At 42.7% G+C, this 14,032-nt stretch overlaps 1 protein-coding gene across 1 annotated transcript in view; it reads right to left on the reverse strand.

Annotated features, from left to right (window-relative positions):
- Positions 1-14,032, reverse strand: part of LOC128700275 (uncharacterized) — a 146,532-nt gene that overhangs the window by 29,139 nt on the left and 103,361 nt on the right. Inside the window, exons 6-7 of the mRNA XM_070100017.1 lie at positions 10,085-10,277; positions 9,814-9,960 (exon numbers count right to left, since the gene is read on the reverse strand). Coding sequence (XP_069956118.1) covers positions 9,814-9,960; positions 10,085-10,277 — 340 coding nt within the window. The remainder of the gene's footprint in view (positions 1-9,813; positions 9,961-10,084; positions 10,278-14,032) is intronic.

Below are 14,032 nucleotides of genomic sequence, written 5' to 3' on the forward strand. Positions count from 1 at the left end.
CCTAATTCTACGTCTTTCTAGAGAGTGCAGATTCAGGGCCCTTAGTCTATCCTCATAGGGAAGGTTTCTGATACATGGGATCAACTTTGTCATCCTCCTTTGTACATTTTCCAGAGCATTTATATCCATTCTGTAATACGGTGACCAAAACTGTGCAGCATAATCTAAATGAGGCCTAACCAAGGATGTATAGAGTTGAAGAACAACCTGAGGACTCCTATTATTTATGCTTCTTGATATGAAGCCAAGGATTCTATTAGCTTTATTGCGAACACTTATGCACTGTTGTCTTGGTTTCAGATTACTGCTAACCAGAACTCCTAAATCTTTTTCGCAATCCGTAATATTAAGATCTACATTATTTAGTTTGTATGTGGCATGGTTATTGTCCTGTCCAACATTTAGAACTTTGCATTTGTCTATATTAAACTGCATCTGCCACTTCTCCGACCACTGCATCAGTCTATTCAAATCTTCCTGGAGTGCTCTAATGCCCTCGTCAGAATGAATTCGACGGCCTATTTTGGTGTCATCGGCAAACTTGCTGATGTCGCTCTTTATGCCCTCATCTATGTCGTTTCTGACGTGTACTTAGCTCTGTGAAGACCTGTTTGTGTGCTCTCTGTGAATCTGAACCAGGATGCCCTCTCTTGAGCAACTTTACCAGCAGCTGAGAGAAGAGCTCAGAGTTGCTAAGATGGAGATACGGCGATTAACGGAGGAGAACAAGAGGATTCGTAGTAATCCTCCTGTTGTGAGTCCCCAGGTTAAGAGGGGAGCTTGGTCAGTGGCCGGGCAACATGGAACCAAGCTGAAGATCAAGAAAACGGTTGGAGAGGCAGAAACAACGAGAAACCAGAAGACTACCGTGGAAACTTCCAACCCATTCTCGGTGCTACCTGACGAATGTGAGTGTTCTACTGGGAATGCCACAACGAGCACCAAAGAATCATTGGCAGACGTGAGTAAGACATCCCTAGAAACCCCAACGAAGACCATCGAGAAAGTCTTGACGAATTCTACAAGTGGTGTAATGCTACCTGGCGAATGTGAGTCGACTACTCGGAGCATCACGACGGACGACGCCAAGGAAGGTAAAAACATTGTTGTTGTTGGGGATAGCCAGATTAGGTACATGGATAGGGCATTCTGCTTGAAGGATAGGAGTAGGAGGCAGAGAGTGTGTTTTCCTGGGGCTGGGATGAAGGATATTGTTAGCCGTCTGGATGACATCATGAGAGGTAATGGGAGCAATCCTATTATCTGTCTCAGTGCTGGAGGCAACGATGTTGGCAGACGTAGGAGTGAGGACCTGATTAGCAGGTATAGGTCAGCAATAGAGATAATTAGGAGGAAGGGTGGGAAACCTGTCATATGTGGCATTTTGCCAAGGAGAGGAGTTGGAAATGAATGGTTGTCCAGAGCAATTGGTGTCAATTGCTGGCTAGACAAATACTGTAAGGAAAATGCGGTAACATTCATTGACAACTGGGACCTCTTCTATGGCAGAAATGACATGTATGCCAGGGATGGGGTTCACTTATCTAGGTGTGGGGTGGGAGCACTGGCCAACGCAGTGGAGGGAGCTGTTAGGTCTTTAAACTAGGAATAGTTAGTGGTATGGGTTTTGGCGGGAAAACTGTGAAGTCGCAGGGTAGTAATATGAGTACTAGTAGAACTAGTAATAGGCAAAATGAGGTGGATATTGGAAAGCCAGTGGCACTAATTGACAAGGACAGTAATAGGTTTAGTGGAATAATAGAAAGGAGCAGGAAGGGTAAAGAGAGAGGAGGGTCATTAAAAGTTTATTACACAAATAGTCGCAGTGCTAGGAATAAGATGGACGAGTTGAGACTAGTTGCTAGTGCAGGTAACATAGATGTATTTGCCATTACTGAGACGTGGTTTAATTCAAAAAGTCGGGACATGCCTGCAGAATGTCACATTCAGGGTTTTAAATTGTTCCAAGTAGATAGAAGTATCGGGAAGGGGGGTGGGGTGGCATTGTATGTCCGAGATCGCTTGAACTGTTGCATAAAAACGGGTATTAAGTCTGAAGTAACACATACAGAGTCTGTTTGGATAGAATTTTCAGAGGGGCATGAAAAATTAATTTTAGGTGTGATATACCATCCCCCAAATTTAGATAGGGACCAAGGGAGACTACTATGGGAGGAAATTGTTAGGGCCACAAGACAGGATAATGTAGTAATTCTAGGAGACTTTAACTTTAGTCATATTGATTGGAATTTCTTAACTGGGAATTTAGAATCATACGATTTCTTAGAAGTAGTTCAGGATTGTTTTTTGAAGCAGTTTGTGACAGAACCTACAAGGGGTAATAACCTGCTTGACTTAGTTCTGGCAAACAATGAATCCCTTGTTAATAATTTAGAAGTTTCAGAGGAACTGGGTGCTAGCGACCACAAATCAATTACATTTAGAATTGAATGGAAGTATGATAGTAGGGATAACTCAGTAACAGTCCCAGATTTTCGCTTAGCAGATTACGATGGGCTTAGAGAACACTTATCATCTGTTGACTGGGGTAACGAAGAGAGCTATCAATATGACAGTTTTCTGAACACAATACATGCTGCTCAAAGAACGTTTATCCCTTATAAGGAAATTAGATCAAATAGAAATGACCCAAAATGGATGAATAATAGGCTGAAATATCTACTAGGGCATAAGAAAGGAATTTATAGGCGTATCAAAAGAGGCGAGGGTCATCTTACGAATCAGTATATTGACATTAAGAGGGACATTAAAAAGGGGATAAGAAAAGCTAAAAGGGACTATGAAATTAAAGTTGCTAGGGATTCTAAAACTAATCCAAAAAGTTTTTTCCAGGTATATAGAACAAAAGTCAGAGATAAGATAGGTCCCCTTAAAAATAACTATGGGCATCTTACTGACAAAGAGAATGAAATGTGCTCGATTTTAAATAATTATTTTCTCTCGGTTTTTACACAGGAAGACACTAATAATATTCCGGTAATTAATTTTTATAGTGGATCAGAAGAAGATAAATTATGTAACATCACAGTCACTAGTGAAATGGTTGTGAAGCAGATAGACCGACTGAAGCAAAATAAGTCACCGGGTCCTGATGAGGTTTTTTCAAGGGTTCTTAAGGAATGCAAAATGGAAGTCTGTGAACCATTAACTAATATTTTTAATTTATCTCTTCAAACAGGTGTAGTGTCTGATATGTGGAAGATGGCTAATGTAATTCCTATTTTTAAAACAGGGGACAAGTCGTTACCGTCAAATTACCGCCCAATAAGCCTGACCTCAATTGTAGGCAAGTTGCTAGAGTCAATTATAGCTGAGATTATAAGAAGCCATCTCGATAAGCATAGCTTGATTAATGATACTCAGCATGGATTCACAAGAGGCCGGTCTTGTCTAACTAATTTATTAACTTTCTTCAGTAAAGCTTTTGAGGCTGTTGACCACGATAAAGAATTTGATATTGTTTACTTAGATTTTAGTAAGGCATTTGATAGAGTTCCGCACCAAAGACTGTTGAAGAAAGTAGCAGCTCATGGCATTGGGGGAAGGGTGCTCTCGTGGATCGAGTCATGGCTCACAGACAGGAAGCAGAGAGTGTCCATAAATGGGGTTAAATCCGAGTGGGGATCAGTAACAAGTGGCGTTCCACAGGGATCAGTCTTGGGCCCGTTGTTGTTTATAATATATATCAATGATCTTGATGAAGGAATTGCTAGTGATATGAGCAAATTCGCCGATGACACGAAGATAGGTAGGATAATTGATTCAAACGTAGATGTTAGGGAACTTCAGGAGGATTTAGACAAACTCTACTCTTGGTCAGAAAAGTGGCAGATGCAGTTCAATGTAGATAAATGCAAGGTTCTGAAGCTCGGGAGTGTCCATAACCCTAGCACTTATAAGTTAAATAATGTAGAACTTAGCCATACAGATTGCGAAAAGGACTTGGGGGTTATGGTAAGCAGCAACCTTAAACCAAGACAGCAATGCCTAAGCGTACGTAATAAGGCAAATAGATTACTGGGATTTATATCAAGAAGTGTAAGCAACAGAAGTCCAGAGGTCATACTGCAGCTTTATACATCATTAGTAAGGCCTCACCTAGATTATGCAGCTCAATTCTGGTCTCCATATTACAGAATGGACATAAATTCGTTAGAAAACATTCAGCATAGGATGACTAAATTAATACATAGCATTAGAAATCTTCCTTATGAAGAAAGATTGAAGACTCTTAAGTTACATTCACTTGTTAGACGAAGAATGAGGGGAGACCTGATCGAAGTGTATAAGTGGAAGATAGGTATTAATAAAGGGGATATTAACAAGGTCTTGAGGATATCTCTCCAAGAGAGAACCCGCAGTAATGGATTTAAATTAGATAAGTTTAGATTTAGAAAGGACATAGGAAAGTATTGGTTTGGAAATAGGGTAGTTGATGAGTGGAACAGTCTACCTAGTTGGGTTATTGAGGCTAGGACTTTGGGTAGTTTCAAATTTAGGTTGGATAAGTACATGAGTGGGAGGGGTTGGATTTGAGTGGGACTTGCACATCAGAGCTTGTTTCTTGATTGGCATTGAAAATTGGGTTGGGTAAATGTTTTGTTAGTGGGATGAATTGTAAAGGACCTGCCTAGTATGGGCCAACAGGCCTGCTGCAGTGTTCCTCCTTTCTTATGTTCTTATGTTCTTATCTTACATCTGTATACCTGAAAGAATCCTTTTGTGTTAGTCTTCGATTCTCTTGCAACTTTAACCTCGTAATCTCTTTTTACTTTTCTAATTCCCTTTTTTATTTCTCTCTTTAACTGACTATATCGATTTCTTAATTGCCCCTCTCCTCTTTTGATTTGCCTATATATGCCTCTCTTTTGACCAATCAGATATTTTAATATATTGTTCATCCATTTAGGATCATTTTTGTTTGATCTGATTTCCCTATTTGGAACATAATTTGACTGAGCAGCTAGAACTATGCCCTGGAAAGCGTCATATCGGCAACCATCACCACCTACCTGACCCTTAGTCAGGTCATTCCAGTTCAGCCCACCTAAGTAATTTTTCAGTCCTATGAAATCAGCCAAGTGAAAGTCAGGGACAGAGACTTGATTGCCATTAAGTCTCTGTCCCTGACTTTCACTTGGCTGATTTCATAGGACTGAAAAATTACTTAGGTTGGCTGAACAGATGATGTGCATTTAATGAGGATAATTCAGTTGGAGGAGGATAAGGCAGGACTACGGAGGGATCTGGACAAACCACAGGCCTGGTCGAACAACTGGCTCCTGGAGTTCAACTCCACCTAGTGCAAGGCCATGAAAATCGGGCAGAAGAAGACAGCAGACAAAGCACAGTCAAAGGGGGGTCAAAGACTACAAACCTCACTCAGGGAAAAGGATCTTGAGGTGACCATCATTCTGACCACATCTCCTGAGGCGCACACCAACAAAATAACTGATACAGCATATGGGGTGACTAGCGAACCTAAGAATAGCATTCCGATATCTCAGTAAGGAGTCGTTCTGTACCCTGTACACCGTGTACGTTGGGCCCATATTGCAGTAAGCAGCTCCAGTTTGGAAACCACACCTGGCCAAGCACGTTAGTAAATTAGAGAAAGTGCAAAGGTTTGCAACGAGATTAGTCCGGAGCTAAGAAGCATGTCCTACGAGAAGAAGTTAAAAGAACTCGACCTGACGACACTGGAAGACAGGAGGGACAGCTGGACATGATAGCAACATAAAATACTGAGAGGACTCAACAAGATAAACAGACAGGATGTTCCAGAGATGGGACACAGCAACAAGGGGTCACAATTGGAAGTTAGGGTTTACTATACTAATAGTAGGAGTCTCAAAAATAAGATAGATGGGCTAAGATTACTTGCAAGTGCAGGTCATATAGATATTATTGCTATAACGGAGACTTGGTTCAACCTGAAAGATAGAGAAATGCCTTCTGAATACAACATACAGGGTTATAAACTATTCCACACTAATAGGGTCAACAGGAAGGGTGGTGAAGTGGCTATGTATGTCAGAGATTATTTAAATTGTTGTGTTAGACAAGATATAAGATTAGAAATATCGGACACGGAATCTGTTTGGATACAACTTCTCGAGGGTCGTGAAAAATTAATTTTGGGTGTGATTTATAAGGCCCCCAAACCTTGATAAGGAGTGCAGTAAGCTGCTATGGGACGAAATTCATAAGGCGTCTAGATATGAAAATGTGTTAATGGGAGATTTTAACTTTAGACTGATTGATTGGAACAATGTGACAAGAAATCTTGAGTCTAGTGACTTTCTTGGTACAGTTCAGGATTGTTTTTAAAACACTTTGTGACAGTGCCAAACTAGAGGAAACAATCTGCTTGACTTGGTTCTTGCCAACAAAGAATCACTAATTATAATCTTAAGTTAATGATGAGCTTTGGGAAAGCGATCACAAATCATTTAGTTTTTATATATCATGGAATTACCCAAATAACAGCAATCAAGTCTCTGTCCCAGACTTCTGCCTGGCTGATATCATAGAACTGAGAAATTATCTGGGTGGACAGAACTGGAATGACCTGAGTATGGGTCACGTAGGTGGTGATGGATACCCATATGACGTTTTTCAGAGCATAGGTTCAGCTGCCCAGACAACTTATGTTCTGAGTAGGTTAATTAGACCTAACAAAAATGATCCCAAATGGATTAACAATTGATTTATAAAGAGGGGATGGGCAGTTATGAAATCAGTATATTCAATTTCAAAGAGAAATAAAAAAAGGAATAAGAAAAGCAAAATGGGATTATGAGGCTAAAGTCGCAAGGGATTTGATGACTAACCCAAAAGGGTCCTTCCATGTATAGAGAAGTAAGATTAGGGGCAAGATAGGCCCACTCGAAAGTAACTCAGGTCAGATCACTGGCAGTGATAAGGAAATGTGTGAAATTTTCAACAATTACTTCCTATCAGATTTTACTCAGGAAGACACTGGCAAATTCCAGAAATAATAAATTATGTAGAACAGGACGATAATAAACTGCACGATTGTGGTAACTAGTGACATGGTCCTCAGACAAACAGAGAAATTAAAACCTAACAAATACCCAGGCCCTGATGAACTGTTTGCAAGGGTTTTAAATGAATGCAAAGAGGAACTTAGCAAACCTTTGGATAGTCTCTTCAATATATCACTACAAACTTGCATAGTGGAAAATGGCAAATGTAATACCTATTTACAAAGCAGGAAATAGGTCCTTAGCTTCGAATTATAGATCAATAAGCCTTACCTCCATAGTGGGAAAATTTATGGAATCAATAATTGCCGAGGCAACTCGTAGCCATCTTGATAGGCATAAACTGATTAATGAATCTCGACAGGGTTGTACAAAGGGGCCTTCCTGTCTTAGGAATTTTCTAACTTTTTTCACTAAGGTATTTGAGGAGGTGGATCATGGTATTGAATATGATATTGTATATATGGACTTCAGTAAGGCTTCTGATAAAGTTCCACACCAGAAGCTATTGAGAAAAATTAAGGCACACAGAACAGGAGAAATTTATTTCTGGGTAGAGGCATGGGTGACATAGGCAGCAGAGTTTGCATAAATGCAGAGAAATCAGAATGGGGGCACGTCACCAGCGGTGTTCCACAGGGGTCAGTGTTGGGCCCCTTGTTGTTCACAATTTACATAAACGACATAGATGAGGGAATAAATATCGACATAAGCAAGTTTGCTGATGACACCAAATTAGACCGTCCTGTTCATTCGAATAAGGACCATCTCAGAAGCTAAAACGTTGTTTCGTTTTACAAATAGGTTAGATGAATACATGAGTAGGTGTAGGTGGGTATGAGTTGGACCTGACTAGCTTGTGCTGATAGGTCTGATGCCGAGCTCCTTCCTTAAGTGGATGTGACCTACCCTTACTAGGCTTGGGCCTGTGTGTGACTTGAACCTTCCTCGCATGGGCCAGTAGGCCTTCTTCAGAGCTCCTTCTTTCTTATATTTTTTAGCTGAGGTGGATACAGGGGCATGAAAAAGGGGTGGAGACCCCCTACCGAATGCTATGGCATCAACCCTAAAGGTCCGACCCCTCTGGTACCTACTGCTCTGGCATACCCCTTTTTGGGACCAAGAGCTTAAGCCTAACCGACCGCTCTGACATTGGCTACAACTGAAATTCAGAAAGAAAATGATGGTGGAGAGGGTAATACTGTGAACAATGATGAAGAAAAGTCATAAGGACAGAAATACTTTTTTTTGACAGTGTTCGACTTGAGAAAGGTCTAAATAAAGCCAAACCTTGTGAGCTGTGCCTTTTTTCCAAGTGATTGTTATCCCATGCGTGACACATGTAGACATAAGAACATAAGAATGGAGGAACACTGCAGAAGGCCTACTGGCCCATACAAGGCAGGCACTTATCAAAACCACCCCTATCCTTAACTACCCAAGAATTTACTCCCGTAACCACGACACCAATCAAACCCAGCCCCTCCCACTCATATATTTGTCTAATATCTTTTTAAAGCTGCTCAAGGTCCTAGCCTCGATCACCCTACTCGGAAGACCGTTCCAAGCATCCACAACTCTGCTTGAAAACCAGTACTTACCTATGTCCTTTCTAAATATAAATTTATCTAACTTAAATCCATTATTTCTGGTTCTTACCTGGTTCGACACCCTCAGTACTTTATTAATATCACCTTTGTTCATCCCATCATCCACTTATACACCCTGATGATATCTCCCCTCATTCTACGTCTCTCCAAAGAGTGGAGATTTAAGGCTTTAAGTCTATCTTCATATGGGAGATTCCTTACACAGTAAATCATTTTAGTCATTCTTCTCTGTATGTTCTCCAATGAGTCTATATCCATCCTGTAGTAAGGATACCAAAACTGAGCGGCATAACCTAAATGAGGCCTCACTAGTGATGTATAGAGCTGTAAAATAACTTTTGGACTTCTGTTACTTATACTTCTTGAGATAAATCCTAGTAATCTGTTATCCCTGTTGCGCACACTTAGTCACTGCTGTCTTGGCTTTAGATTTCTGCGTACCATGACTCCCAAGTCTTTTTCACATTCTGTATGATCAAGCTCTACTTCACCTAGTTTATAGCTTCGAGGGTTATTTTCATTACCAAGGACTTGTACCTTACACTTACCCACATTGAACTTCTGCTATTTCTCAGACCAAGACATTAATTTGTCCAAATCCTCCTGGAGTTCCATGGTATCTTCCTCAGAATGAATCATACGACCTATTTTTGTATCATCAGCAAATCTGCTCATGTCACTTGTAATTCCTTCATCAAAGTCATTAATATAAATTATGAACAACAAAGGGCCTAAAACTGATCCCTGTGGAACGCCACTAGAAACTAATCCCCAGATTTGACCCCATTAATGGAAACTCTCTGCTTTCTGTTCGTAAGCCATGCCTCCAGACAGGTTGAAAGTAGAAGCATCTGGACCTATGGCGAGGGTCAATATGAGTCAATAAATCCTATTATATCTATGAGTCACTGGTCGGAGCCTCGGGTATACCAAGATGGGTCCACTAGCGCAGCTGGTCCAGTCCCTGGAATCATTTTGACTATAGCTCACAGGATGAGTACAGGGTGCATAATCAAGTTATCATGTTAAAGTGTCTAACATGCAGCATGTACTAATATTCATTCAGGCAAGCAGAGAGAAAAGAGATAGAAAAAAATAAAACTAGTACAATACTTGAGATATGACACGTGAATCAGACTGAGAAGACTTAGGCTACGAACAAAAAATTAGGAAACCTTATTCTTGAAGGATGTAGTTGTAGAGGCTGGCAGTGGGGCAGCCCCAGAGAAGAAGAGCAAGACAGAGGAGGTGTCGTACTGCTTCAACAATGGAGTTTCCAATAGGTACCTGGCAAGGTGGGGAACAAGAGGGCAGCAAGTCACCTGAAAGGAAAATAAATTATGGAGAACTATAAGAAATCTTAAATATACGCTCTAGATTAATAAATCTCTGCAGAATTCCATTTAAAGTTTCGTTACAGTTAAGCAGTAAGTAGTCTTCACTTACCTTGAATTTCTGAATAGTCTCAAGATATTTCCTTGCTCCGAACTTTGGAAGGAAGATAGTGGTGCCACCATAATGAAAACATATATGGACCATTAAGTGACCATAGATGTGACACACAGGCAGGATCATCAGTAACGTCTTAAAAATAATGCCAGATTTCACTGACCCTTGTGGATTGAGGCTGACCTCGTACCTAGATACAAAATATTACATCTGTGTTAGTTTAAGGTTTGAAATTCAATACAGTGTTCAAATTATGTTCATGTATATAGCTTACCTCTGCCACACACGAACTTCCTAAGTGGGGCTATTCGTACACTCTAATAAATATATTTTTGTAGCATAAAATTATCCTTTAATTGATACAGTGCGTCGTATTTTTAATAGGAGATATATGGGATGAATAATAGAGTTTATATCCTTGTGGCAATGGAGGGAGGGAATACGGCATCATCCACACGATATGTCCCTGTGCTGTGTAAATAATCTGTGTGTGGAATTCAGTCATTTTTTTTGTAGTTCTGGAGACCTGTGTATCTGGCCACGTAATATCTTAACATAATGGTAAATGTATTTAAATATCCTATAGTGCCAATCACAGTATCTATTTAGTGCGGGTGGAGGAGAGGAGTCCTCATTGGCTTCTTCTTGAGAGCTCTTCGCATCTCCAGCCCTTGTTTTCTAGAAGAAGAATGCACTTACATAACACAAGCCTTTACACGTCTTCAGTTCCCATCTTTCTTCATCCGAGATTGCAGACTTAAGGCACAAGCTATTCTCAACAAACCGCCCATGGAACAGCCCCCAAAGCAGTTCATAGTACTCCCATGTGGCGATGTTGCCACGAATACTCGCCGGGCACTTGCTATGAGTAACATCAACTTTTCCACCATAAACACATCATCTATCAAAGACCTCACTACGAAACGCAGCCCCACACCTCTAACTTCAACAACAGGCGTCTACACTATCCCCTGTGGATTCTGTCCCAAGAAATATGTAGGCGAGACAGGCAGAGATCTTGCAGTCCGCCTGAATGAGCATCGAAATGCCTCTAACAGAGACGATGTAAGGTACGCCTGTGTCATCCACAGAGACTCCACGGGACATTTGATGAACTGGAACGAGGCACAACTCGTTCTCACAGAACCAGACCTCAGACGCCGACGGTGCCTAGAAGCCTCACTAATCGCCGTCACCGACACTATAGAACGCAACACTGGAAACTACAAAATTTCAAAAACATTGGCATACATGATACTTAAGCACCACCAACCCAACAACACAGGAGTCACATGATTTCAACGTCTACCCGTCCTCATCATAGGCAGAGGTTGTTTTGATAAGGACCTGCCTCGCATGGGCCAGTAGGCCTTCTACAGTGTTCCTCCATTCTTATGTTCTTATATTCTTATGACATTCCTCAGGTCTCGTGCATCACACCTCACTCTCCGCCGATATATATATCTTTCTACCTATGTATGTTAGAAGTGATCAAGGTCCCAGGACCGAAACGTTTTCTAATAAATATGTCACAGTGTTTGCTTACGTGTCTTTCTAAACCAACTTGTCGGTATTTATTACCACGGTTTATACCAAGACATTTATTAAAGGTAATTTTTTTCTACGAGCGGCTTTATCAGCTCTAATACAGAGGAATCTAACACAAGGTGTTTTTATATTTGAGAGAGTAGATGACGTTATGCGAAGGTGAAGAGAAGCAGGTGTGTCAGGTTGCTGAACTTTGGCTGGATAAAAGAGAAGGACTATATAGCACAGCCAACTACAACACACCTGCAACAGATGTACTGGAGCACAGCCCACTACAGCACACCTCCAACAGAAGTACTGGAGCACAGCCCACTACAGTACACCTCCAACAGAAGTACTGGAGCACAGCCCACTACAGCACACCTCCAACAGAAGTACTGGAGCACAGCCCACTACAGAACACCTCCAACAGAAGTACTGGAGCACAGCCCACTACAGTACACCTCCAACAGAAGTACTGGAGCACAGCCCACTACAGCACATCTGCAACAGAAGTACTGGAACACAGCCCACTACAGCACACCTGCAACAGAAGTACTGGAGCACAGCCCACTACAGCACACCTCCAACAGAAGTACTGGAGCACAGCCCACTACAGTACACCTCCAACAGAAGTACTGGAGCACAGCCCACTACAGCACACCTCCAACAGAAGTACTGGAGCACAGCCCACTACAGCACACCTCCAACAGAAGTACTGGAACACAGCCCACTACAGCACACATGCAACAGAAGTACTGGAGCACAGTCCACTACAGCACACCTCCAACAGAAGTACTGGAGCACAGCCCACTACAGCACACCTCCAACAGAAGTACTGGAACACAGCCCACTACAGCACACCTGCAACAGAAGTACTGGAGCACAGCCCACTACAGCACACCTGCAACAGAAGTACTGGAGCACAGTCCACTACAGCACACCTCCAACAGAAGTACTGGAGCACAGCCCACTACAGCACACCTGCAACAGAAGTACTGGAACACAGCCCACTACAGCACACCTCCAACAGAAGTACTGGAGCACAGCCCACTACATCACACCTGCAACAGAAGTACTGGAGCACAGCCCACTACAGCACACCTCCAACAGAAGTACTGGAGCACAGTCCACTACAGCACACCTCCAACAGAAGTACTGGAGCACAGCCCACTACAGCACACCTCCAACAGAAGTACTGGAGCACATTCCATTACAGCACACCTGCAACAAAAGTACTGGAGCACAGCCCACTACAGCACACCTGCATCAGAAGTACTGGAGCCCAGCTCACTACAGCACACCTGCATCAGAAGTACTGGAGCACAGCCCACTACAGCACACCTGCAACAGAAGTACTGTAGCACAGCCCAATACAGCACACCTGCAACAGAAGTACTGGAGCACAGCCCACTACAGAACACCTGCAACAGAATTACTGGAGCACAGCCCACTACAGCACACCTGCAACGGAAGTACTGGAGCACAGCCCACTACAGCACATCTGCAACAGAAGTACTGTAGCACAGCACACTACAGCACACTAACAACAGAAGTACTGGAGCACAGCCCACTACAGAACACCTGCAACAGAAGTACTGGAGCAAAGCCCACTACAGCACACCTCCAACAGAAGTACTGGAGCACACCCCACTATAGCACACCAGCAACAGAAGTACTGTAGCACAGACCACTACAACACACTAGCAACAGAAGTACTGGAGCACAGCCCATTACAGCACACCTGCAACAGAAGTACTGGAGCTCAGCCCACTACAGCACACCTGCAACAGAAGTACTGGAGCACAGCCCACTACATCACACCTGCAACAGAAGTACTGGAGCACAGCCCACTACAGCACACCTGCAACGAAAGTACTGGGGCACAGCACACTACAGAACACCTGCAACAGAAGTACTGGAGCAGAGCCCACTACAGCACACCTGCAACAAAAGTACTGGAGCACAACCCACTACAGCACACCTGCAACAGAAGTACTGGAGCACAGCCCACTACATCACACCTGCAACAGAAGTACTGGAGCACAGCCCACTACAGCACACCTGCAACAGAAGTACTGGAGCACAGCCCACTACAGCACACCTGCAACAGAAGTACTGGAGCACAGCCCACTACAGAACACCTGCAACAGAAGTACTGGGGCAAAGCCCACTACATCACACCTGCAACAGAAGTACTGGAGCGCAGCCCACTACAGCACACCTGCAACAGAAGTACTGGGGCAAAGCCCACTACATCACACCTGCAACAGAAGTACTGGAGCACAGCCCACTACAGCACACCTGCAACAGAAGTACTGGAGCACAGCCCACTACATCACACCTGCAACAGAAGTACTGGAGCACAGCCCACTACAGCACACCTCCAACAGAAGTACTGGAGCACAGCCCACTACA

The sequence above is a fragment of the Cherax quadricarinatus genome, chromosome 71 (assembly GCF_038502225.1).
Source record: "Cherax quadricarinatus isolate ZL_2023a chromosome 71, ASM3850222v1, whole genome shotgun sequence".
NCBI lineage: Eukaryota > Metazoa > Arthropoda > Malacostraca > Decapoda > Parastacidae > Cherax > Cherax quadricarinatus.